This window comes from Lampetra fluviatilis, chromosome 9 (genome assembly GCF_964198595.1).
Source record: "Lampetra fluviatilis chromosome 9, kcLamFluv1.1, whole genome shotgun sequence".
Classification (NCBI taxonomy): domain Eukaryota; kingdom Metazoa; phylum Chordata; class Hyperoartia; order Petromyzontiformes; family Petromyzontidae; genus Lampetra; species Lampetra fluviatilis.
This window is the reverse complement of record NC_136283.1, coordinates 11,534,364-11,561,321: the sequence shown is the minus strand read 5'-3', so window position 1 is coordinate 11,561,321 and position 26,958 is coordinate 11,534,364. Positions and strand designations below refer to the sequence as shown.

At 49.0% G+C, this 26,958-nt stretch overlaps 1 protein-coding gene across 7 annotated transcripts in view; it reads right to left on the bottom strand.

Moving 5' to 3' along the window:
• The window catches only part of LOC144934194 (rap guanine nucleotide exchange factor 2-like), a 231,928-nt gene that overhangs the window by 134,072 nt on the left and 70,898 nt on the right, over positions 1-26,958 (bottom strand). For all 7 annotated transcript variants that reach the window (XM_078859767.1, XM_078859765.1, XM_078859770.1 and 4 more), the window contains exons 3-4: positions 14,437-14,493; positions 4,948-5,031 (exon numbers count right to left, since the gene is read on the bottom strand). In XM_078859767.1, coding sequence (XP_078715893.1) covers positions 4,948-5,031; positions 14,437-14,493 — 141 coding nt within the window. The remainder of the gene's footprint in view (positions 1-4,947; positions 5,032-14,436; positions 14,494-26,958) is intronic.

Here is a 26,958-nt window from a genome sequence, read left to right as displayed (position 1 = left end):
ACCTTTGTTTCCCCAGTGTTGAAATTTACTGAACACCAGTCGACATATGGGAGGTCCAGGACAGGTTCAGATCTCGCTTGCCACCGATGTTACACCGTGGCCGGGAATACAATATCAACATGCGCACGAAAAGTACATGCGATTTGAAGCATGCGGGAATACATCCCTGGGTAATAAAACTGCTTGAAGGCACTTTTAGTAGTGTCGGTTCTTCAATTACCGTTTACCGAGCCATGGCGAATACATGAGAAGAACAAGTTGAGGTGCAGCCCTGCAATTTCATGCTCACGCCACTGCGAATATCAGCATGTCAGTGCCGGAGCAATGTGAGTTTTGTCTCAAGTCAATATCTGGCTTGTGGAGGATGAAGGGACGGCCAAGTGGCAGAGTGATGTCATGGTATTACTGCCGGCGATGCTGCTGCTGCTGCCACAGTGGTGGTTTAACAGTCGCCGGTTCAATTCGATCTCCCGGCCTCTGTGCACTCCTAGTGGTGTGAATGGGAACACTTTAGCGAGTCGATCGGCAGGTCCGCGCGTGGTGGGGTAAAGTGTGGGCCCTCCCACCTCTTCCACCACTTTTGGCCAGTGTGGTACAGTAAGCCAATACCCTCTCGAGGGCGATCTCGAGCTCCCCCCTCGCGGAGGCCCTTCTGAAACAGTGGCGTGGGCAGGCAATTTCAGGGCTGTACCTTAATTTCTAATGCTACAGGAAAAAGAAAGAGCAGAGCCAATGCTGCCTCCCCGGTTCCTCTGCCACAAAAAGTGGCCATTGCCTGGCCCACATCAGTCACCGTGCCTACGCGGTCACCGTGCCCCCGCAGCAGAGGTCGCAAACGGGTTTTGATTCCTTAACCGTACCCGTACCCGGCCGCACCAGGGTCGCAAACGGGTACCCGTACCCGGCCAGGTACGGGTAGCCGGGTGTCGGGTAGGGTACGTGTACCCGATTGTGACCTCTGCCACGCAGTCACTTAGCCCACAGTCACTGTGACCACCAGCACATGCAACCCTCATATTCCAGATCACAATTAAATGTCAAAACAATTCAACTGATCAACCAAATTGCGGACACTAAATTAATACATAAGAGGTGTTTTTGGGTTGGATTGCGTGAATATATAAATGTGTCGTTAAAACCCGCTACCACCCGACACAGCCAACTAGTAAGGGTTGTCACGTAAACAGAACGTGGCCAATTCGTCACTAGTACAGCACTAACTGGTGTGTTGGAGAGCCAAGCCACAACATTTACAATCTGAGCACGACGTTTTGCCAGTAATTTCAACTAGCTTCATCAGGCGACAGCCAGATTTGTGGAGAAGTCTAACTGTTTTGTTGTTTATATAGAGGCGTAGATGTGGTGACCACGCTTCTGCATTCTTGCGCCAAGTGGGGGGGCATTACTGAGGCAACGTACATTATGCATGTGCATTATGCGAGCCCTTTAAACTTGTCCTTCCTGTCTATTGTGTTTATTTAACTGGCCGTACCAACGGTAATCCCTATTGAAGTATGCTGCCCTTTGTAGGCATGCATAATGTAATTTAAATAATGTATTATTTGATTATTCGCTTTCACGCAGCACTAAGGCGGTAGCTATCCGAACGGTTAAAGTTATTTTTATTTCTTTCAATTTCGATAGATTCTCTAATTAGTCTTGGCCAGTAGTAGCTATTTTTTCACAGAACTTCTAAATTATCAAAATCAATTGAGTGTCCTTGTTGGCACTCGTGTTCTGCAACTGCTGACAGTTGTATTTGGGAGAACTTAATATTTCTCTGATGTTCTTTTAGTCTCATGATGACACCTGTATATATGTGCCGACACATTTATATATTTACGCGATCTAACCCCAAAAACCTCTATTACGGATGATATTGGTCGCGAAAGCCTACGTGTTAAACTGACTAAATTAATAAATAACTAACCGGGCTGATATTCGCTTGAATTGTATATGGCTATGACAGTGTCAGCTCCTGAATATAACAAAACTGCCAACAAAACACGACACAATTTTGTAATTGACCATAGGAAATTATATGAAGCACTTACATTCACATCAGAGTGGTATTCATGTAATTATCTCATGTAGGTATGCTCAAATTATCCAAACACGCATGCACAGACTGATTAAACAACGTGCCACCCTGGTAGGTCTGCGCTGAAAGGAAATACCAATTATCTATGTGGTTTAATAAAGTATGTACGACCTTGCCATTATTTTATCCCCTTACGTGTTTGACATTCCAATCCCAGGGAAGGCAACTCTGTGAACACGTGAGCCGTGCCAAGGGCCAACCACAAAGCATCTCCCGAAATTAAGACCAAATCGGTCAAACCCCAACTCGATAAATTCACAAGAACTTCTCTGAAATCTGGTGCGTTCAGAAGAAGAGTGCCCTTTTTTCCATCTGCCTTCCATACTTAAATCATGTTGATTCACGTCCCGGCGCTATTTTAATTTTAGCTACAGCTCCCACTTCCATATGCTCTCCTACTCCAGATAATTCACAAGTGAACGTGGACATTCGGCATGCTGTAGACATGTAGCTATCAGCACAGGACTGTGTTCAGGCATTGCTATCTCAAACTCTCCAGTTCAGGCAACAATAATTCACACTTAGACAACGTTTCGGATAACCTGCGAGGTATTTGGTGCCATTTGCCGCGTGACTATTCTTAACCACAACACAACTGCGTTTCTGCAAACCCTCCAGCTCCTGTGGACAGCACGAGGCATGGGTAATGGGGTCACGGATGAGAGGAATTCCCCTGTGCACGATATTACATCTTGATCGTTGGTGTTGCCCTGTTCAGTGCTCTGCTGCGGGCGGACGATGGCGACCTCTGCCTGACCCCTGAAGGCCCTCTACCAACACTCGCCTGTGTTGGGGGATCACGCAGGCGTGGCCAGACTGCCCATCGCATGACGTCACAGACTACAGGCATGACCGTGGCACCACTTCGCGGTGGCAATGGGAAGGGACGGCCGGGCATGTGGGGGGCGGGCGAGGTTGCGCGAGTCAAAATCGTGCACGCAGTGCGCACGAGTGCGTAATTGGCTTATTCAGTTCGCTTATTGAATTGGCAAAATCTGAGAATAGGTTTTCCAATTTTTTCTGGCAACAAAACAGGTGTCAAGATGTTAAAACATCGAACTGAATCCTCTTACAAGGAATCATGTCTGCATTAACCACAATGCTTGTGGTCAGAATGCAAACAAAAAAACATACTCTGATAATATATGCATTGTCCTTGAAACTGATTGGTCCACACCAGAGACAGCTTGCTTTTGAGCCTCGTCTCAAATGGTGTTAGACCAGAGGATGCCAAAATCTGCTTTTGTACATGATCTGCTGCTTTGTCTTCTAGATAATAAACATATCATTGATATTCTTGTTGTGGCCTCAAAATTGGAGAACATTTATTCATTACAAACATATTTCTTGTCGTGGAAAAGCAATTCCATATCGGAATGCGTGGTGCCATTTGTGTTTGTTTGTTTACGATGACAGGCTCCACGATGCTGGATATTAGTACCGTGTGACTGTAATCTGTCAATATGTGATGGAGACACACAGGTGCAACAAAGCAGTGGCTGACATGTGCTTACACAAACACACATGCAAACACGTGACAAGAAAAAAAATACTTTCTACCACTTTAACCGAGGCCCACACAGCCCGATTTACAATGAGAGAGCTGCCTAGCGTCTGTGCATTGGACGTTACAGCAGGCACAGCAGAAGCCCTTAAGACAAGTCCTGCTTTGCGCCAAATTAATTATAAACAAGTGCGGCGCCTCGCCACGTGGCTCTCATTCGCAGCACACGGGTGGATCCTCGCCAAACGCCCGCACAACCTCCCCACAGCAGCATCCGGCGGCAACGACCGGGGGCCCGTGCCGCAGTGGGCGGGCAGCGCTGTAATTGGAGCGCGGCTAATTTACGATGAAACCACCACTGCCAGAACCGTGCCTCCACGGGGCCGGAGTGCAGCACACACGTCATTATCATTCTGCATGAATCTGCCCGATAATAAATGTTCGTGCCCCTGCGGTTGTGGGATTAGTGACTTGATCCTCCATCTGAAAACGCCACAGGTGAACGCGGTTGGAAATGAGCATCCCCGCCGCTCAACCCATCAGCGGCGTGGACAGGAAGGCAGGCCCAGCTTCCACATTATAGTCTCCATCGCCACGCTCCCCCCCCCACCCTGCCACCCCCGGTCTCTCGAGCCTTCACCAAGGACCTCTGCTGCGTGCGCGTGCGTAAAACCCCATGGAGACGAAACCCAGAGCGCTCACTTCACCAAAGTCACCGGGGTGGATGTTTTCACCCGGCACGGGGTGTACGTGTAAAGCCGCGTGACCGACTCGTGTTAAAGCACAAAACTCTTCACGGCGCTTTGAGCAACAACAAAAAAAGGCGAAGTACATCCCCCGAGTGCGTACTGTATGCGACACAATTCAGAATGGTTCAGAGCAAAAGCACACGGGACAAAGCGAACGAAGGTGTGGAAACACCCTCTTCATCGACGGGATCGCGGGGTGTTAACCTACGATTCACGCTCCGGTTGCGTTGAATAACACCGATGAAAACGGGAGAGCACACTTATCTTCAAGTGCAACACACAACGGCACTGATTGCTGGGTATCAATGAGCAGAACCGGTATTAGGTGACCAGTTGCAAACTTGTCTGAGAGATCTTCCTTGATAAATTGACAAAGCCAAAAAGTGCACCATGCGCTCCTGAACCAAGCGGCTGAAAACACGCGAGATACTGAATACGTTTGAGGGATGGGGAGCGAGTGTCCAAATTGTCCAATTCAAGGTGCTAAGATGCTGGGGCTAAGCCAGCCGGAGGGGACGTCACGTCGAGTGCGCGCGAAAGGCAAAGGCGTTGACCGCGGCGGCTCGCGATCCCGAGGGATGCGGTCGACTGACCTGCTGCGCGGTAGGAACATGGAGCCGTCGATGAACACGGAGCCCGACAGCAGGATGTACCAGCAGCTGCTTGCATCCTCAGGGCTGTGGCACGCAGACACGTGGACGCACACGCACGGGGGTACATTCGTACACGGGCAATGCAAAGACTTAGACATTTTTTACAACTGATTTCGAAATATGTATTATTATGAGTGTGCAGTAAAACAGATCAAGGTTCGATTATTGCAGATGAGCTGATATCGCGACAGACACGAATGGCATTCTCATGTCCCCAAGCCCACAGTACGGACGGTCAATCCAACACTGTTGGTTCAGAACCCTGCTTAACTACATTTGCAAACATTGGCACACACACACGCGCACACATTGAATTGTACACAAAAACGCTCAAAGAGTAAGATATGCGAAATCTCACATCAATACAACAGCACGCACACACTCACAACCAAGCACATGCTCGTGCACGCAGCAACGAGCAAGTGGTGAACAGGCAATTATACAACCTCAACAAAATCAGGAATATTGTATTCAGAATAAGTGAACATCATTTACATACCCTTGCCATTCGTGTTTATAATTCAAAACAACACCAACAGTTTGCGCTTGGATTTCACGGACCGTCAACTCCCAATGCAAATCCACCTTTATGAAAGGTATGCAAATCCTGTTGCGCACGAGCGGGAACGTGCGGTTACTCTCAACGCTGGCACTGCCCTTGGACTCTTGAAAGCCACGGGATTCAACCGCGGGCATTTTATTAATCTGGGGGCTGAGAGGCTAATGCCCGTTCGCTGGTTACACAAACACCTCCAGAGCGCAGTGTTTTTAAATATGTAATTTAAATGATTGCAGGCGAAGGGAAAAATCCACTTGAGGTGTTAAATGCAACCTGCCCACAGGTGCCTTGGAACAATTTACAAGGAATGTGCAGAGCGCGCTGTTGTCACCGGCAGTGTGGTGGGGTGCACGCAGTGTGGCTGTGACGGAACGGTCAGTCTGGTAGGCAGGGCCATCAACACGGACAGATGTATGCATGTACAAATTATTTCGCACCGTACGTAGGTAAACAGTGCAAATCAGAGGTGCGAGAGCGAAAACAAACCAAACACAAAAACAATGGCGGAGCCAGGATTTTCAGGTAGTGGGGGGGCAACAACTCCAGCAATGAAAAATGATAGGAGTTGTTAGTAAGTAAGGACTTTTCCCTTGCTTTTTATTCGACGCGTGTGCGGCGATGGCGCAGCCATCGATCGAGGGTCGAATTCGAACCGCGTTGTGTGATCGGCATCGCGCTCGCTGAAGGTGTTTGCGTTCAGGCAAGTCGTGTACTGTATACGCAACTGCGCACAATTCTGTGAGTTACTTATAACTACTTTGCCGTTACTTATTGCCAATTATGGACTCAGAATATTATCCTATCATCTCATAGAGTCCCTGGCACATAATAATATAATACACAGTGGCAGTGGGGGTCGCAAAATGCCGATTTATTACTAATAAACCCCAATGATCCGATCGAAATTAGGGATTTCGATCGGATCATTGGGGGGGCCACGTGCCACCCCCCCCCCCAGTGCACAAAAATCAGTTCTAAAGAAATTCGATTTCAATCTCCAGTGGCTTCCTAATATCGGAAGGAAGAGCATTCCAGACAGCTGTAGAAGCGCATCTGAGAGCGCGTAATGCCGTGACCGTCTTTATTCGAAGGCCAGCCAAAAGCCGCTGCTGCGATGATGACCGGAGTTCGCGTGTTGATGGTTCATGATCTTTGATGAGGAGGATGGGGTCTGCTTTGTTGGCCACAACGCTCTCGGGATTTACTGCTCGAGACGATCTTAAGTGGCGTGCAGTGACAAAACCCCTTGGTAAAGGCGGCCGCTAATAAATTACCTGGGATGATGAGCGTTACCGGTTACACGGACCACGTTTACTGCAAGCGTGTTGAAAGCGTTTGTAAAATATGGTATGCGATTATATGGCTTGGCATTTTGTGTATTGCGTAATAAACAACTTGCACAGATCAATTATGTGTGCTGCACGCAGGATTACGCATGTTCAATTTCTATTATGTGAAAACAATTCCATGAATAATGCAGTATAAACAGTTTTTTGTGGGCATTTTTGTTACATGATAAAAAGAGGAAAGATGGAATGGACAAAAGGTATATATCATTGCATTCCAGTGTTTGTATTCCAAATTCCAATTAAGACACTTACCAGAAACTTATAATAATAAATTATCCCCCCATTCAAGATCATGCAAATCTTGCTTGAAATCGAGTTACTCGATCTCAACAAGGAAAGGGCTCTCACCTGAAATAAATACAGAAGGGCCAGTGTGACTTGCGAATCACGGGACCAATATCTATGAATACATATATCATAATCAATGCAGGAGACTAAAAATTGGCACTGCTATCCTGTACCTCGCACGTTAAGCTACACGGAAGCCTCGTTACTGCAAGGAGTTATAACCCCATGCTGTGCACACAGCCGTTTGGATTAGTGCGCCGTGGATCACAGCGGTAAATATCCCTCATTGCTCCGAGCTCACCCCCCAGAATCGGTGCCATAAATAATAGATACCACTTTGTCCAATAGCAGAGGAGACCCTGAATTCATCGTGGGCCACTACCTGGACCAGACTCTGCAGCTTCAGAAGTGCCGGCTCGGAGCTCGGGGACACGAGACTTGAACCTCCCGAGCCACGTCGTGATGTCTCGCCGCAGCAGAGGTCGCAACCGGGTACCCGATACCCGTACCCGGCCGGGTACGGATACGGGTAGCTGTTTGCGACCCTGGTGCGGCCGGGTACGGGTACGGGTAGGCCGTGAGTCACTGGTGAGTAACCGTTTGTCACTCATTTCGGGTAGGGTACGGGTACGGAACGGCTACCTGTACCCGGCCGGGTACGGGTACGGGTACGGGTACCCATTTGCGACCCTGGTGCGGCCGGGTACGGGTACGGGTAAGGAATCAAAACCCGTTTGCGACCTCTGCGCCGCAGCCACCCTCTACGCCTAGCCCGCACGGCCCGCACTTCCATTCCGCTTGACTGCGCTGGAGAGTATTTAGCTGCTGCTATAAATTTCAACGTGGTAAGCCGCCACTTCGTTGAGTGATCATTTGTGGCCAGGTCGCTGATGAAAAAAAAAGAGCTTTCTAGTTCAGTGGCCCTTACCTGGCAAAACATTTTTTGTTAGTTTTTTGTTCCATCCAGGAAGGCCTCACCGAGTCTCCGGAGTCCTTTTCAAGAGGGTCCTGCCAAGTTTTGGCAGTCGAGGGGTGATGTTGCCATTACGTGTAATCCATAATTTGTCTTATCAATGTTTGGCCAATAGCGGATACATTCCAACGTCTAGTTTTAACTATGAGAGGAAATCAGAGAAACCGGAGAAAACCCATGCAGAACAGGAGGAGAAAATAAAAAATACAAACTCCACCCTTGCGCCCGAACAAAAATCATGATAGTTCTGATTAAAACGTTCACGGATTATAAATGTAAAAGAAATCTCAGATTAGTTGTAGTTGAACTTTAATGGGGCGGCGTAGTGGTTAACTCTCATGCCTCACAGCAATCAGGGCCTGGGTGCGATTCCTGATGCCTTCGTGGACACCACCTGAGTCAGGAGTTCTATCTTCGTTGCTCGTCATCTCCCACTTGCATTGCTCATAGGGTCGAGAGAACCCACAACAGCCCTGACAAAAGAAAGTCACTCTTGTGGACTTCGTTTTCCTTATCAGTGCCCGAATACGTTTACAAACGGCAATTGGGTGGCCGCGCCAGACAGCGTGGGGCGAAGCGCCGTTCGACATCCCCGCACCTCACGGCAACGCTCCGAGCGCGTACAGTGTGTTTTAATTAAAGGCACTGTAGTAACAGGACCCTCAAATCCCGACTTGGCAGCCAAACGCGGAGAGCTGTAAACGGCGCCAGGTGAGGGCGGCACGGGAACAAAGCGTCTCTGTGTTGCAGGCCCTGAGCCGGAGCCCAGGGTCCGCACGTGGAACCGCTTTAGATGTCTCTGGACGCACGCAGCAGGTATTCGCCACTCCCCGACGAGACGGTGCGGACGCGTTGGCTTCGCGGCCACACGGTGGCAAGATGTTAACTACCTCGCCTGGTATGCAGTGGGTCGTGAGCTCGAATCCCAACCCAGATGCCTGCTGTATATTTGGAGTTTGCATGTTCTCGGGGTTTTGAGTATTTGGCTGCTATAACTATCCACATGATAAGCCACTTCGGTGAACTATCATGTGGCCAGGTCGCTTCTAAAAAGGATCTCTACAGCTCAGTGGGCCTTACCTGGTAAAATAAAAATAGCTTAAAGGTTTTAGTTTCATCACTCGCAACTGTCCGCTACAGACTCGCCGATCTCAATGTGTTTGTCCGCAGACATCCTATAACATATGTCAGAATATGTTTTTTTTTTATATTGGAGGAAGCTGATGAGTTATGAAGCTCTGTTTTTACTGATGTCCTGTAGGGCGGGACAGCGTCATGAGGCCGTGCTCATTAGACACAGAGTGCTTGTCACAAGTGAACCACAAAACCTTTCTGATCTCGACAAGGAGCATAAACCATCACACAAACTCCAGTCATCCTCGCAGTGGCTTTTGGCTAGCCATCGAACAAAAACGGTCACTGCATCGCACGCTTTCAGATGCGCTTTGGCGGCAGTCTGGAATGCTCTTCCGATATTAGGAAGCCACTGGAGCTATGCACTTTTAAATCTAGATTGAAAACTCATTTGTTTAGAACTGCCTTTTGTGTTTAGCTTGCTGTCCTTTCCCCACACTTCCGATTATAGCATGGTTGGCTACGTACGGTGCGAAAGAAGTTTAGCATGCATACATATCAGGGTGCAGAATGAAAAAAATGCAATGCAGATTAGTGCAACATCGCGATGTGAAGTATAATAGGGTGTGCTCGCATATGGAGCATAACATCTGCAGATGAAATGTTGTTTAACAATGCGGTAATTATTTAACGCTCGACAAACATTTGTAATGCTTGCCATATTTCTACGCATTTACCGCAAGACAATGATTTTAACAACAAGGAACTTTAATGCTAGGCGCTAATCACAGGCAACAGAGGTGATGTTCAAATATTATTGAACCGTAGTGAACGCTCTGCCGCTAAACGCGATCGATAGTAATGCACGTGGAGCGAGCACATTTCCTGATAGGGTCCTCTTATCACTGAAAACGTTAAGGGGAGAAGGAAAGGAAACCAATTGTGCAGAGACTGGGGACTGGCGGGGAGACACCCCAATGGAGATGTTGCGGTCTACGATCGCCGAGACTACACGAAAGGGAGTGGCGAGGCGCGTGGTCTCCACTATGCTCCTTAGCTACGATCTGCGACAAAAACACAAGTGCCAACGGCTCCATGGACGCACGTATCAACATATCAGTTTGTATGAAAGATGCGATTTAGAAAAAAAAGATAGTTTTTTGGTGTTGTATATATTGTGATAAAAAAAAATGAAAATTTTTTATTGCAGTTTTTTTTAGAACACGATAAATCCAGACGTGAAAAAAATAACTATTACATTAAAAATAGGCAATATCCCTGTTAATATGAATTTTTGGTTAAGGAATATTTACATTGTTACTTTAAATAAACTACACTATAAACTATTTTTTATTTTACCAGGTAAGGCCCACTGAGCTATAGAGCTATTTTTCACAAGCGACCTGGCCACAAATGATAGCTCAACGTCGTGGCTTCTCATGTGGAAATTTATAGCAGCCAAATATTCAAAACGCAAGTTTCTAAATGTGGAGGGAAAAACCGGAAGACCCGGGGAAAACTCCACGCGACCACGGGGAAAACACGCAAACTCAAAATATACAGTAGGCGTCAAGTTCGGGATGAAACTCACGACCTCCTGTATACCAGGCAAGTTAGTTAACATCTCGCCACCAATAAAGCGCACATTGGACAACATTACCAGGATGCAAACGTATATCTGCGCTCCGACTAGTCCAATTAACCACCCAACTGAGACTCGGGTTGGCGCGGCACCTCGCGCAGCGCTCATCACCCCGCTCACGGAAACCTTCACACGGCGAGCAGCGGATCATCGCCAAGGAAACGGCGCATCAATATTTTATCACGCATCAATGGCGAGGTGCATTGCTCTTTCATTCCGTCAGGCGTCACTCGGATGGCAACTGTTGTGGCTGCGAGCTGCCAAATGGCGATTAATTGGTGGTCTTCAGTGGGGACCCGGATTATTCACACTAATTACGGGGGCGGCCTTTGAGAAGAATCAGAACCCTGTTTGTGTGCTGCGCATAATCCGCACGATGCCTAATAAGGGCGGCACTGGGATTTGACACCGCTCGGCAAAGTAGGAGGCTCTCTCTCCACGCCCATGGAAGCCGCGCGTTAAATTCATCGCCCACACGGCTTACATGCAACTCGTGCTCTGCCCTCGGCCCAAAGACCTGACGTTTTATTTAGATTCCTAAACATTTTTACAGAAAGCATAATATTCTTAGGTTTTTTCGGTAAAGTCACGTAGGTAAACCAGTATATATACAAGGTCGGATCTCTTGGAATTTCTCATCTACTTGATACAGCAAGCGTGCTGTGATGGTTCCACCTGAAGACGGAAGCTTGTGTTGCCTCCGAAACGTCGTGATTTTTATTTTATTTTTTAATTTTACTTGTATTAATTTTATTTTTTTTACCTATGTGACTTTATCGAAAAAACCTAAGAATATGAATCCTTGCAGTCACGAAAGCTTCAAATCTAGAAGGAAAGCATAATGTCAATCGAATCAAAGGGAATTGCTGATTACTTCCGAGGCAAATGCTATATGAATTATGAATCACCTCAACACATGCGGCAAGTGGTGTTAACATTTTTCCCACCCCATCCATGAACATAAATAACTTTAGGCCAAGCAACAAAAATCGAAATTCTCACATTGTCGTCTCTCATCGGGACAACACGCACAAGACCTCATGGAGGGTCCACTTGAACAAGAGTGCGAAGATTCACCCAGTCTTGACGGATAAGCAAATGCAATTATCAGAAGTTACTGTGAACAACACATTGCCACTCAGCAATGTTGAGGCTCCTTCCTGAAGTTCCTGCGTTTCATGGTTCATATGCCCCAGCGGCGGATGTCGCGTCTTATCAAGGTGGGAGGGGCGGTTCGTGGGAGGTGGGGGGGTCATGACCCATCCCCCCCACTCCTGGATCCGCCACTGATGTGCCTCAGCAGGGCGGAGCAGCGCTCTCAGTGTCTGAGAGGATCGAGTTCAGGCACACGCCTCACGGATGCAGTAGATGGCGCTCCAAGCCCGCACAAGGGCTCCAGTAAACCCAGCCCATCCGACAGAACCACCACCCTCTTCCCCAGAATCTGCTCATGTAAGACGGCCTGGCCTGCATCGTCTTCTTCGACAAGAACACGCGTCCTTCAGATGCTGCTGGTCGAGCTAAAATAACGTTTCCACGTGGCGTTGAAGCTGCTAGTAGCAGCAGCCGAGATAGTCCGCGTCTTGGCATCTGTGTTCGGGTGGCAGGAATTGATTTGTACCCAGATCCGGTGGCAATGTGCTAACTTTGTGACAGTCAACTGCACAATTGTGGCAGACCTTGGCTGACTGAGAAATATCAACGAAAAACTACTGAACTATTTTTCTTTTCCAGGTAAACCCCACTGAGCTATACATCTATTTTTCAGAGGTGATAGCTCAACAACGTGGCTTATCACGTGGACATTTATAGCAGCCGAATAATCTAAATGTCTATATCACCTATATGTCTATAATCTATATGTCCGAGGTTGGTCTGTGGAAAGGGTGCAGACCCCGGTTGGGCAGAAAGTTCCTATGCCCACCTTCACCTCGGAGTCAAGTGGGGAAGTCCGTCGTCATGATCTCGTCACTTCGACCAGTCTGGGTTGCACGATTGAAAGTTTTGCAGGTTCAATTTCGATTTAAAGCTTTCGTGACTGCAGGGATTCATAATAAAATAAAACATAATGAAATAATTCTCACGACGTTTCGGCCACAACGCAAGTAGCCGTCCTCAGGTGAAGACCAGGTCTGTCGGGGAGACGCTGTCTTCACCTGAGGACGGCTACTTGCGTTGTGGCCAAAACGTCGTGAGAATTCTTTTATTATGTTTTATTTTATTATTTCCATTCTACGTGACTTTACCGAAAGAACCAAGAAGATTTTACAGGTTCCTTCGTGTGCTCGTTAATCCCTCGGCAGGCAGAGCGCCACACGGTAGCACAGAGCGCGCCGAGCACGCGATTCATTTTGATCTCTCTCCGTCTCCCCCCCCCCCCCAAGGCCCAGCTCACTACTAGTCTCGCAGGCCGCAGCCACACGGTCGGACACGTCACACACCACCGCAAGGGCCTTACACCTTACAACTCATTGAGACCGTCGCAACTCGCATAGCCACGTAAACGCAGCGTGCGTGTTGATTAACGAGCGGGCTGTTTTAAACTCTTAGGGTTTCTGACCGTGACACATCACCTGAACTTCTTTCGCACCGTACGTAGCCAACCCTGCTAATCGGTGGTGCGAGAGATGATATGTCACCGGAACATGCGAGGGGAGTGAGATGTGTCAGTGTTTATTGGCCACGGGACTCTGCTCTACATATCATCGTGGGGGGGGGGGGGGGCACAGAGCAAGCTCTACTCATAGGCCCTCTCAAGGAGACTCGCTATACTGTTGCATACAAATAACATATTTGAATAGCTTTGAAAGAGAATCATAATTCTGTTCCATTCTATTGTTAAAACGCCATCGACAGTGAAAGCTTTGTTGTTGCGTGGACGTAAGGAGATTGCGTTGCTGGGAAGCACAGTGGGGTGCCTTTCGTGGGTCCATGCTCCCACGAGCCGTGAGCCCAAGAGGGAAACCGCTAAAAGGGGCAACGCACGCGTCAATACCACCTTACCCCCGCACCTCCGATTAGCACGGTTGACTGCGTACGCTGCATACGAAGTAAAGCATACATGCATGCATACATCACAACATGCCGATTTCTGCGTCCGCGTTTCTCGCACAGGACTGAATCGTGCACTTACGCACAATTTAGCTACGAAATAGCGGCCGTGGGAGGGAGGGGGGCGAAAGTGGCCGAAATGAGAGGCGAGTGAAGCAGGTGTCAATACCCTTTATCTTGTGATGCGCCGCACGTCACGTGGCTGCGGTGCAATTGTTTAGGACCATCAAACCGTGCCTGTTGCGCGACTAATCTTCATTCTAATCAATCTGAAATCACGGACGACCTCGGCCCTTTTGTAGGCAAAAATCGATAGGTTGCGACGGCCCAAAGTGTGCGCCGCCAACAGCCTAAGTAAGTCGGCAGCGCACACCGCTCGCCGCACCCGGGATGTGCATTCCGTCACGAGTGCAAGGCGCCTACACCGCGTGGCAAGGATCCGAGCTTGGTAGCCAGAATTGTGCGTGCGTGCGTGCACGTGCGTCACACTCACAAGTACAGGACGTAGTTGGCTTCGTGCTGCTCGTAGCGAACCAGCTTGCACAGAGACCTGCAACAAGAGGAGGCCACGAAAGGTCACGTAAGCATGGTGGGGGGGGGGGGTACAACAGAATGCACGCTGGCAAAACACCGTCCAAGTGTGGGTGGTTGTACAGGACTCGGCACAAAGCACAGCACATCATGTGGGCATGGCAGAGCGCATCGCATCGAAGTGAGTGCACCACGAGTATCGATCGTAGCAATAGAGCGCAGCGCAGCAACGGCCAAAACACACCAAACGTCCCAATGCTGAAAAAAGATTGGGATCACAGCAGCAACATCGCCCCCCTACTGCGGATACTTGGAAGGACCCTCCTGAAATGGCTCCTGAGACTCCGTGAGGCTTTCCTGGGTAAACGGGCGTGGTAGTAATAATAATAATAAGGGTTGACTTCCTGTGGCACGGAGTAATATTTGAGGCACATGCCACTGAAAGGCGCAGCATGGCATGAAACAGCGCGTGGCGTGGCAGTAACACAGCCAGTGCAGCCGAAGAAAAAAGGATGCGCAGTTTTGGGTCTCGGTGAGGTGTTTGGCATGCTGCAGCGCGTTAAGCGAACACAGCAACGCTGTATGAAGGCGCCCCCTAAAGAGATTAAATAGCCGCTCTGATCAGCATCGTAATAACGGCAAATTTAAACATTTAACCAAATCAAGGAGCCAAGAGAAAATAATGTAACGTGTTGCGGTTCACCGCTGAGAAACACTAATTGCCGTGTATCTGCTGAGGAAGCACCCCCTACAGGTGGATATCCGCGACCCCAGGAGAGGAGAAAAACGCGGCCGTCTTATGCGCGGCGGCACGGAGGACAGCTCCTCGCCACGCGCACGGCGTCGTGTAACTTCACAATAACGTCACAACCCTGGCGTTTATTTACGCGCAAATGGACTTTTTCAAGAGCAGAAAAGTGGTCTCCGGGCGACCTGTGGGGGCGAACGACCACGTCGCCACTCGGCCTGCAGCGCCAACACCCGGCCCCACACTCAGGCAACAGTGGCATGTTGACTACCGCCGCATTGCCCGTGGCCTGGAGATGGCATCATGTGGGTGGTTCATCACCTGACCCTCTCCTCACCATCACCTCACTATCACCTGACCATTGCTTCATTGATGTACTTTGTGTGCACCTTGTTTTTTTAAATATATTTTTGTCATTTTGAGGACCCAGGCCAAACGTGCAAGTGAGACACCCCTATCCTGACCTCTCGAGTTCTTACCCGTGGGTCAAACAACATCAACCTGCAACCTACAACACGACTTCACACGCGTCTCTGCTGGATATCGGGACGCAATCGCCGATCTCACTCTCAGGCTGTCAACGGCAGTGAGCGTTGGGATAATAGTTTCAAACATCCGGTCATGGGGGGCTCTGTGGGTCAGAGCGAGGGTCACGTCTAGAACGCCAGCACAAAATTCGCGCTACACATTACAAATGCCACATGCTAATTGGATAGGGCTCAACGCCGAGTGATACATTTAATTGGTTTTTAGCAAATCTGATAAATGCGTCGGTCCAAAGGAGGTGCCGTTCCAATTAATTTGGATTTGTCTGACTTTGCCCTCACTCATTGATGTCCCTTCACCTGGCGGAAGCCTCTTAACCCGATTAAAGTTACGTTTTACAAAGGAGATCTATTACGTGCAAAGAGTTTTTAAAAAAAAAGTATACATCTCTATTGCAAAATCTCTTGCTTCGACTTTTTGCACATCACAGGGCGAGACGTCAGCGAATGGCAGCTCACGCTCGTGAGTGATGACCGTGTCAGAGGCTACGGGCACAGCTGGAGCAGGGGTCCGGCAACCAGAATAACAAGAGCAACCATTTCTTTGGAATTCGGTAAAACCCCAAAAAAACTCCTCAATATTCCAAGAGCCGCAATGCAATGTTGTGAATAAGAAACGGTGGTCCTTGATAAATGACGTCACGAAGAAGCGGTCATTAAAGAGCCGCAATGCGGCGCCGGAACCACAGGTTTCTGACCCCTGGTCTGGAGCCCCCCCCCCCCACAGAGATCACCATGGCAGCAGCAGCAGGAGCAGCACCAAGCTGCCTGATGACTGGGCCACTAAAGTGCCTGCTCAGCTTCATCCTCTGGCCATAATTACATTTACTCTCTAATCGTTTTTTTTTCAAATCTTACTTTGCAGCAACGGTCTCAGTTTTTAAAACGTTCACTCTTTTCTTGAGTCCACAAATGCAAATCAATGTTAAATATCTGTGAGGGAGTGCGTGACGGTAACTTTGAGCACACTCTAGTATGTCGAAACGGCGAGTCCACATCTTTGTATCCAGGAGTTCTAATGACACCTCTAAGAAGTTCCATTCATGTGTATTTTGAAAGTTGACCTTGTATTCAAGGTCAAACAGTATTTTAACCACGTTACCCAATGACTGGTACAATTATATTTAATGTTTGGGTATTTTTAGGAGTTAAGCTAAAAGAAACTGTTAAAAGTGCCAAATTCCTAGACCATAATGTCATGTTTTCTAGAGCCGATAAATACATGTGAATCGGAGGATTGTGACTTTCCATTACAGTTGTTTGTAACTTTGTTTTATTCGCCGACTCCTGAGCATCATGGGAAATTCGTGTCCGATGGCATCAGGCGTGTCCGACAGCCTAGGATGTCTAAAACCCCTTCAGAGAATGCCCCGATGTACCCGGATGGGACGCTGCCTGGACCCATAGAATGCCCAGATGATGTGCGTGAGGCAAGCGGTGCACACGCAGTATCCGGCAGCGTCCCGCAGAGGGCCCCTGTCCGACCATGGCAATGAAGCTCTTTTAAAATGGGCACTTGGTGCCAAGCCCCTGGCAGCCTCTTCCCATCGATTTAACACAAATTGATGAAAAGGAAGGTGGCATATGTGGGACACAGCCGAAGTGGGTCAGATGGAGAAATGACAAAGACAATTGTGTAGGACGAACGGAAGTGGAGAGAGGACGAGGAAGGAGACGGAGCGGCCGGTGGGACAACGCAAGACGTTGGATGGACTCCCGCGCGAGAGTCGCTGACGATTGCAAAAGGTAGGAAAGCGTCCATCATGGACATTAACCCTCCATTCTGAGGATAATGCTATATAAACACACACACACAAGTAACCCGTCATGCCATCGCATATTATAGATGTTCTTTTGTAAGGCAGGACAAATGAAAAACATGGAGGTTTTATTATAGGTGCTTGTGCGCTCCTAGTTTTATTTCTTTCATTTCCAGAGGCCTATTTGCCTGGCAAGTGGTACTTGATGCTGGGATCACGAGGCTGGAAAGATTTGTTGTTGACGCTGTAGTTCCCTGGTCATACAAGTGTGGCGCAGTACTGATGCCCATTGGCAGCTCTCAAGCATGTGGTGAAAATTCCACGCTCCGATGGCGGGGCCGATATATATAGGCTGGTATTCATTATGCGAGGAATTACATTTTTTTTTAAAGAATGTAGTTTCATGAAAATATCCTGTGACCAGAGGAGGAATGTGAAACAAATGTGTGCGCGCTTTACCCACACAAAGATTTCACCTTCAGTACAATGGGGATGAAAGTGAGGAAGGATCTTGGTTTGTGTTCAGACGGACAACGTCTCACACGAACACCCACCAAGCGTGAATTCTAAATTGGAATTTACGAGAAAGTGAGATTCGTGAAGTATCCCACTGCCTTCAGGCACTCGTGATATCTACTCTCGCGTCCTCGACACTCAAGCGCGCTTGCACGATAATAGAAACATCAACACTCGAGGTGTCAGCGCTGCCCGTGGGAATAGCCACGGATTGGTGAGAACTGAAATAGAAATGCGTGTGTGTTGGCGGGAGGCCGAGTCTCAAGACGTGGACCATTCGTCTTGAGAGCAGCCAGGATTGTTGACCAAGGGTGACACGGCAAAGCAGTCCGCTATAGACCTAGAGCCGCGATGAGCGACGACATTGTGCTACGCGGTTCTTGTTTGGGCGGCTAGGGGTCAACAGGGTCGCTGGACCCGGATGTAAGGCAGCAGGGGCCACCTTTCACGTGGAGCACACGGCACCACGCAGAGACTTGCAGGGACATGTTCAGAATCAAAATCTTTATTTTATACTGGAGGAATCCGATGAGCTATAAAGTTATTTTTTCAAAGATGTCCAGAGTCAGAAAGTTACAACAATAAACAAGACGAGAACACGACAGGAGTGCAAAGTATAGGAAAGGTAAACAAATCACAAAATAATATATATATCTATGTTTATTTTAGCAGGTAAATCCCACTGAGCTATCAGCTTCTTTTTTTAGAAGCGACCTGGCCACAAATGATTAGCTCAACCAAGTGGCCTGTCGTGTGGAGATTTATAGCAGCTCACGCGAGCGGCGGCGGTCTCCGTAAGCGCGCTAGGGTGGTGGCCTTGGCCCAGCGGTGCCTTCACACTGACCATCAACCAACGGTGAGCCATGCCGGCCGACTGCGTCGGAGAGCTGAAGGCACGCGCACAAACTCTCCTTTGGACGATGTCGAGATAAATCTGTGTACTAAATAATTTGGTCGGCTGTAAACAAAAAGTAGGTGGCCAGGTGGCGAAGAGGTCGGAATGCTGAGATGGCACCGCTGAGATCCTGGAACTCGGTTTCTCAGGCCAGTCACGTATGACTGTACAAAAAAATATCTCCATATATAGAAAAGGCAAAGTTGTGAATATGTGTGTCTGTTCAAAATGTTTAGCGTACTTCCCGACATGCAACAAACTTTATATTTGCCATGTGGGTACTTTCCAAACTGTACACCATGCAAAAGGAATAAAAAGACACTTTTGTGTTTTTTTTTGGGGGGGGGGAGCTCAATAATGCATATACATTTTTGCACGGCAAGTGAGCTGTGACGTCACATCTGTCACGTGACCCGCGCACGTGGAAGCGTAACGCATTGTAGTGTAGTGGTTAGCGCGCTACGCTACGAACCCGGTGACCCGAGTTCGATTCCCGCTCACGGCCACCACCGGTGACGATTATTTGAACCGCTCCTGGGCCTCCCCTAGGTCGACTCGGCCTCAAACAATTAACTGGTGTGGTGTGTGAACATCGCCACTGGGGAGACAAAGGCGGCCGGGCGTGGTGAATCCAAGTCCCGGGCGAAGCCGGGTAATAAAGCTAGTGTCTTATAAAATGTGATTCTACAATTAACTTGGCTAAATTCCAGCTGTGATCATGAACATTACCCCCCCTCCCATTGGCATGGCGGGTGGGATCGTGCTGCCCTCTAATTTGTGGACTGAAGGTCACTTGAAAGCTTCTCAGTAGCAGCTCTTTGACGCCCACTTCTGTGGAACATTGGGTTGCACTGCTCTACAAGGGCTCCGAACATGGAAAATGATGTAAAAAAAAAAGTAAATAAATGCACAAGCTGTGTTTTGGAAGCTTGAGGATATCTGGTACAATCCATTACTCTCAGGTCGCCGGGTTCATAGCATCGTATATTATCAACTGTGCCAATGTGCAATGAATACAAATTGTCATGCTTTCAGCTTGTACATTTCATTCCACCCTGTATTCAAGAAAAGATGGCAAAATACCAAGCACGCAGTGAGCATGCTTATGACCATATTATGCACAGTGCATCTGATCTCATCAGATATCAGAAGCCAAGCCTGGATAGTGCTTGGCTGGGAAATCGTAGCAGCCTATGTAACGGGCATTATATAGGCTGCTACAGGTCTACATCAGCATGGTTGGCTAAGTACGGTGTGAAAGAAGTTCAACATACACAGTGGGCAGTGCAGAGATACAAATTGTTGTACTATACTATGCTGCCACATCTATGTTTTCCCACCTTCACCAATCCACACTGACCAGCGTGGTGAAGTATGGTCAAACAACACCCATGGCCCATGTGGCGTGGAGTGGCCTTGAACCTGGAGAGGACTGACACAATAGCTGTCCTTATGCCCAATGAACATACATAATCTGTCAACCCGTTCGGTTTACCCGTTTTCTTGTACAAGGAAATTGAATTTTCATGTCCATGTGATGGGACGTTGTAGGATCAACGTTGCGATTTATACGGGCACGGGGTGACCAATAAGGTCTGAACTGGTCTGTAAAAAGGTAGGCACTTATAAGGGGTTGACAGGTATGAACATATTTAAGAATCTCAAGACGGGAAAAGCAGAACATTGCGATTGCTCAATGGGTTAATGCTGCATTTAAAAAAATACTCAGTCGGCCTTTGTTCTGACTCTTTATACAAACAAGCACAGTGGCGACTCCCAAACAACGTTCATTTGAAGTAGCAGTCAGATATAGACAACGCCGTAACCTAAAGCACCTCTATTAACTATTTTTAATTTAACCAGGTAAGGCCCACTGAGCTGTAAAGCTCTTTTTCAGAAGCGACCTGGCCACAAATGCGAGCTCAACAAAGACAAACACGATAAATTCACGTTTCTAAATGTGGAGGGAAAAACCGGAGGCCCCGGAGAAAAATCCACACGACCACGGGGAGAGAGACATGCAAACTCCAAATAAACAGGCGGTCAGGGTCGGGATTGAACCCACGACCTCCTGTATACCAGGCAAGGTAGTTCACATTTTGCCACCTCTGGTTGCTCCACAGCAGCCACGGGGCAGTGCGCTAGAGGGGAGAGGGGGCAACACGGCACGATCGCTGTGGAAACTCAGCAACAGTAGCAGTCATCTCCACCCACCCTCTCCTCCCACGCTTATCACTACCCTGTGCTGCGCGTTATCACCGCTTAGCTCTGCCGTAGATAATCCCCTTCGCCAACACCTCCCTCACAGCTACCGTTCCAAACCTTCCTCCGCCGTGCTGTCGAGTGACACGAGCACTCGGAGATTTGCACATAGCATTTTCACGTTGCATTGTGCATCCAATGACATGCTCCTAAATGCAATATCCAGACGTTCAAATCAATATGTTTGGTTATTACCTTGCAAGTGAAAGCTGTGGATGAGTGGCATTGATGAACAAAAGGTTTGTACCGATCGGCGCGCTCAGCCTCTGATCACTGTGCCCATTACTTTATTGTTTGCACTCGTGTGGCCAAGACTCACAAACACGTCGTTGAAGCAGATTTCACAGAACCTCATTATTTAGCCGCTCGCCCTGCTACAACAAACAACTAAACAATTTTTTTTTATTTTAGCAGGCAAGGCCCACTGAGCTATATCGCTCTTTTTCAGAAGCAACCTGCGAAGCAGCTTATCATGTGGGCATGTATAGCAATCAAATACTCGAAACACGTGTGTCTAAATGTGGAGGGAAAAACCGCAGGACCTGGAGAAAAATCCATGTGACCACGGGGAGAACATGCAAATTAAAAATATACAGGCATCCGGGTCGGAATCGAACCCACGACCTCCTGTATACCAGGTTAGGTCGTTAACATCTCGCCACCGTGGCGCCCCATGCGGAATTTAGTCAAAGTGAAGAACATCCCAAGTGGGCTACGGACAATCGACTCGCTGCACTGGAGAACCGATCTTCACCATCGATGGTTGCCCACATTTCAACCCAGGTAATTGGCGGCGCCAGCTCCAGGATTCTGAACCTTGTGCCACCCGGCCACCTGAGCTCTACGAGTCGTGAATAAGCCGGAGATAATATTCACGCTCTCAACTGCTTTCGCAAATGCTACTTATGTTTGTGTGTACCGTACGTAGCCAACCGTCCTAATCGGCGGGGCGGGGGAAGGACAACAAACTAAACACAAACAGCAATTCTAAAGAAATTAGTTTTCAATCTCGATGATTTAAAAGTGCATAGCTCCAGTGGCTTCCTAATATCAGAAGGAAGAGCGTTTCAGACGGTCGCAGAAGCGCATCTGAAAGCGCGCGATGCAGTGACCGTCTTTGTTGACTGGCCAGCCAAAAGCCGCTGCGAGGATGACCAGAGTTCGCATGATGATAAACAAACCGCACACCCCATTTTAAACTTGGAGGAGTGCGAGCGAGGAGGCCGTCTGGCATAAAGGGGTAGAGAGTGCACTGAGCGAGTGACTCTGAGCTCATGTAATCTGGGAAGCCTCATCTAGATTACCACACTGGCCTAGTTATTGCTTGTTACCTAGTCACCAATGCCCGCACCAAAAAAAACCTCTTCTATTATTAAACTTAGTTCTTAACTCAATCTAGCCGAGGGCCCTATTGTACTGCAACGACTTGTCGGATGATGGACGCATGGTGAAGCGCCGTCTCGTCTTGTTGCTGGTCTTCTATTCCTCTGGGGGGGGGGGGGGGTCATTCTTTTGGGGACCACGTCGTGCTGCCATCTGCAGTAAGGCCATGTGACACGATTCCAACAATACCACACCATTGGCAGTAAAAAAAAAATATAGATGTTTTAAAATTGTTGGCTCAAGAATGTAAAGTAACGAACTAAAATGCACCTCTGTGATGAAACAGCCGAGAGTAATGCAATTATACCGTCGGTACTTAAATGTTAATTGAGTTTGCCATTTAAGCCGCTTGTGTTCTGATGGCAAAACAAGACAATAACTGGATTATTTTGACACGGCATGCACGATGCCTTCAGCGATCGCTATCTCGCAGCCCTAATACGTTCCACCAGTTGCCAATGTCACGGCTCCGCGTGATCTTCACGGCGCCACAGTGAGGAGCCCTAAGATCGGCCGCACACCAACTGTGCCCCAATTGCAGCAGTCATTGGCATCGTGCGCACGTTCCCATTGAACCACGGCTTCTGCTGCAGCCCGAGCAGGGGGTAGCACAGGGCAGCGGTACTTGTTACGCAAGTCACAACGCATCATGTCGTCGATTGACGCGGTTTCTCTCTTACGCTCCGCGTGGAACCCGTGCATGTGACACAATCCATCTGTTTACGATTCATGAAAGTTATCTGCTCGCGTTGGATTCTCGGCTAACGGGAAGCAAAAAAAACAATACAAACGGGGCGGTAAAAAGTAAAGCGATCAAGAAGAGAATTCGGAGGGGGGGGGGGGTCGTGTGGAGTGCACCAATGTGCACGGCACACGACCGCGCGTGGTCACTGCGACGTCGAGCAAGCGAGCGAGCGAGAAACCGCCGAGCACGGTAGCCACAGAACCCCCGCGGATGGCCCCCCCGGGAGCCGCGGCGATACGTGCGGAGATGTCCACCGTGAAGAGGAACGTTTGCGGGCGTAGTGGACGAGGCTACGCGTTCACGTGGCCGACCTTGCGGCACCCCGGACAAATTCACGAGCAACACCGACACTTTCTTTGGCAGCTCGCTCGATGCTTTCCCTCCTTTGATGCAGGTTTAACCAACACTGGAGGCGCACCGATTTGCATTCAAGAGCAACGGTGCCAACGCGATTCAGTGTTCAGCGGCCAATGCGTCATCAATTCCAGCATAAAACGTTATACAACTCGGATGAAATAAAGCTCTAATGGTGGATCCAGGCAGGCTCTCAAGGTGGACGTTTGAGACCCTGTGACGATATCAAAATCACACGCGATTGTCCTCCCTCCCTTGGTCTCATTCGTGCCGTCTCTGTTACTAAGTAAATGTGGTATCTCGGCAGTCGATCATTGGGTGACAAATGATTCGAGTGAACTTCATCTGAGAGAGGTCAAATACGACTCGCAAGGGTCAGCCACTCTCATGAGGCACAATGGAAAAATTAAAATCTCCTGCGTGCGACTGCGGCTACCACCTCTAAAACGTGGACCACATAACCTCACAGCACTGCCCCCAGATACACGATGGTGGGCGGGTGGGTGGGTCTGCAATTCACTAAATCTCAAACAATAAAATGTATTGGTCGAAGCGTTTGCAAAAGATTCTCCAATACAGTAAGTTGCCCTTCATTCATTGGCCGCACAAAAGACGAAAGGAAAAGGCATTTGCACCAAACAAATGGCACCCCCTGAGCAGCGCAGCTCAAAAAACAAAAATGACATCCTCTCAACAGTGCCAAACGAGTCCACATGCATTCCATCAGCTCAGTCGGCGCATCAGCTCATCAGCTCAAGCACGCGGTTCATTTCACACTGGGGCTATTCGCCCGTAAATACCAGGATTCCGATCCACTCGCGCAAGACAGAGAATGCCTGTCATTCCGCATGCATTCCTGCAAACCTGGAATAGTCCCCAGCAACGCACCACCTGCCAACGTTGTTTAAATAGTTGAAACGACATCGGCGAAGTGTTCCTCACAATAAACACGTCCAAAGTTGAGAATAAAGATCGCTTCACAGGACGTGTCGTCACGTCCACCAGGGGCAATGGGTCTGCCGTCTACAATTACACGAGGAACGCTCGTCACAGTGTTTGTAAACACGTACCGCGCTGGGCAGCATTAGTCACGTGGCTACAACGCGTGCGAGCACGCACACATCAGGTCACACAAAGCCTCGCGCGCTGGTGATGTCACCGCGATTGCATGGACAGCCTTGTGCCGGGCGATAACACTCAACACGGCACGCAATGTGACGCATTTCACTGCGGCTGCGCTTGTGCCGAGGGTCCGCCTTTGTGTTTAAAACGTAAATTTACACGTTTACTGACCTCCCCCGCTCGGTTGGTTTCAGTGCAAAGCGCCCGATTGTGCTCGTGCAATTGCCAGCTGTGTACGTGCGACTTCGAATGACGCACGGGTCGAACAAACACAGCCTCCACCGGAAGGACGGCAAGCGGTGAGAACTCATGCTCAGACGGGAGAGTCTCCTCCAGTCAGCGGTGAGACTCATGCTCTAATTCTCAATGTCACATGACCACCAAAGGCTTCGGCTACACTTTACTCCAACCTGCACTGAAAAGAATACGTCCGAATGACCGCGTGGGGCCATCACTCTTTCATTCAAGCAGAGATCGACAAAGTGCCGCGTCATACGCATCAGCTGACAAGTGACGGGGGGGGGGCCCACTCGTCGAGGTCTAGAGGCAGACACGGGCACACGGACGGGAGTCGGCTCAGATTTGACCAGGTGTGGGGCGGAAGTTCTCTAAACCAGCTGATTGTTGAGGTTGTTGATGCATACTCCCTGGAGAGCCAAGTCCCGGAATCGCCGGGTCTGGCCGGAGACAATGAGCTGCTGCCTGCAGAGCGCAGCGTGCACCACGAGTTTCTGACCCCATCTGCGCGGAGCCAAGCGTTCTCCCATCGAACGTGGTTTCACGATTGAGAGGCAATAATTATAGATATCATTATTATTCCTTGACAAACATCTTATATCCTTATATTTCACGTCACTGCTCAGAAAGTCATGTTCTCAAATTGGGGAATGATATTGTTAACAGAATCAACAAACCCCAAGTGGCCGTGTGAATTTGTTCGCGTTTGCCACGGCAGTCCAGACAAACACCCCGGTGTCATCCTGGCCATATGCCCACGCGTGCCCGCTCGAGCCTAGTGCTGCCACTGTTGAAAACTATAAAAACTTAAAGTTGAGATTTTATCTTAACAGGTAAGGCCCACTCAGCTATATAGCTGTTTGTTTCAGAAGCGACCTGGCCACAAACAATATCTCAACGAAGTGCCTTACCATGTGGAAATGTATAGCACCCAAACACTCTAAACGCTTGTTTCTACAGGTTGTTTCTACAGGCGTCAGGGTCGGGAACGAACCCACGGCCTCCTGTATACTATGCGAGACAGTTAACATCCCACCCACCGTGGCGCCCCAAACACGCGAATGACGGGGAGAGCTGTGAAAGCCACGGAAACCCACACGTTGATTTCCACCGGTACAGCTCAAGCAGACCGCGCACGGCACACGGTCACGGTGTTTTTGACGTGCACTTGTCACCTACTGGACCAACCGGCTCAAGCCAGGCCAAGCACATTAATTCATGGCTTTGGATCCCTCGCAGTCTCACGGGCAAAGCAGATACACAGATACACTCTTCACTCACGCATTGTGCTTAAAAGAGGGAAAAGCCTCCAAAGGTTGAGGAGATTGCCTTGTACTGGTTAATTTTCTCTGTATCCATGGTGCCAATCAGACCGCGCTTGTTCCCCTCGCACCATTAACTGTGCCATTAGGGAAGCTGCCGCTGCTGCGATAACGCTCATTAGGAGACGTATCCAAGAGGGCTTTGCAATCTGCCACGGAAGCCGTGCTCGATGATTCCCTCAAAAAACCCTTCGTCAGTGCGGTGCCCGGGCTGCCAGGGGGAGGTGCGCCAAATGGCAACGCAAAAAGAGGCACGGTGACCCAATTATCAGGCAATATCAATCTGGACATTAAAGGTTCTCCACCACACCACCTCGGACCTTCCTGTGCCAACGACGCAGATGGCCAGCGCTGGTATTCCACACGAGCCTCGCAGTGTCGCCATCAGTTGTGCGGCAAAACGACATGAATATTTATTGCAGCATTTGTTCAATGCGCTGCATGTGAATGCCGAAAGCAAGCACGCGACCACGCGCATTGGATGATGTGGCTGATACTGGAGTTGACAAGTCAGCCACTGTCACCGATTCACAGGTACTACTTGAGCAGCCGTGTATGCAACGACTACTTCACTCAGCACACTGGACCGGAACTG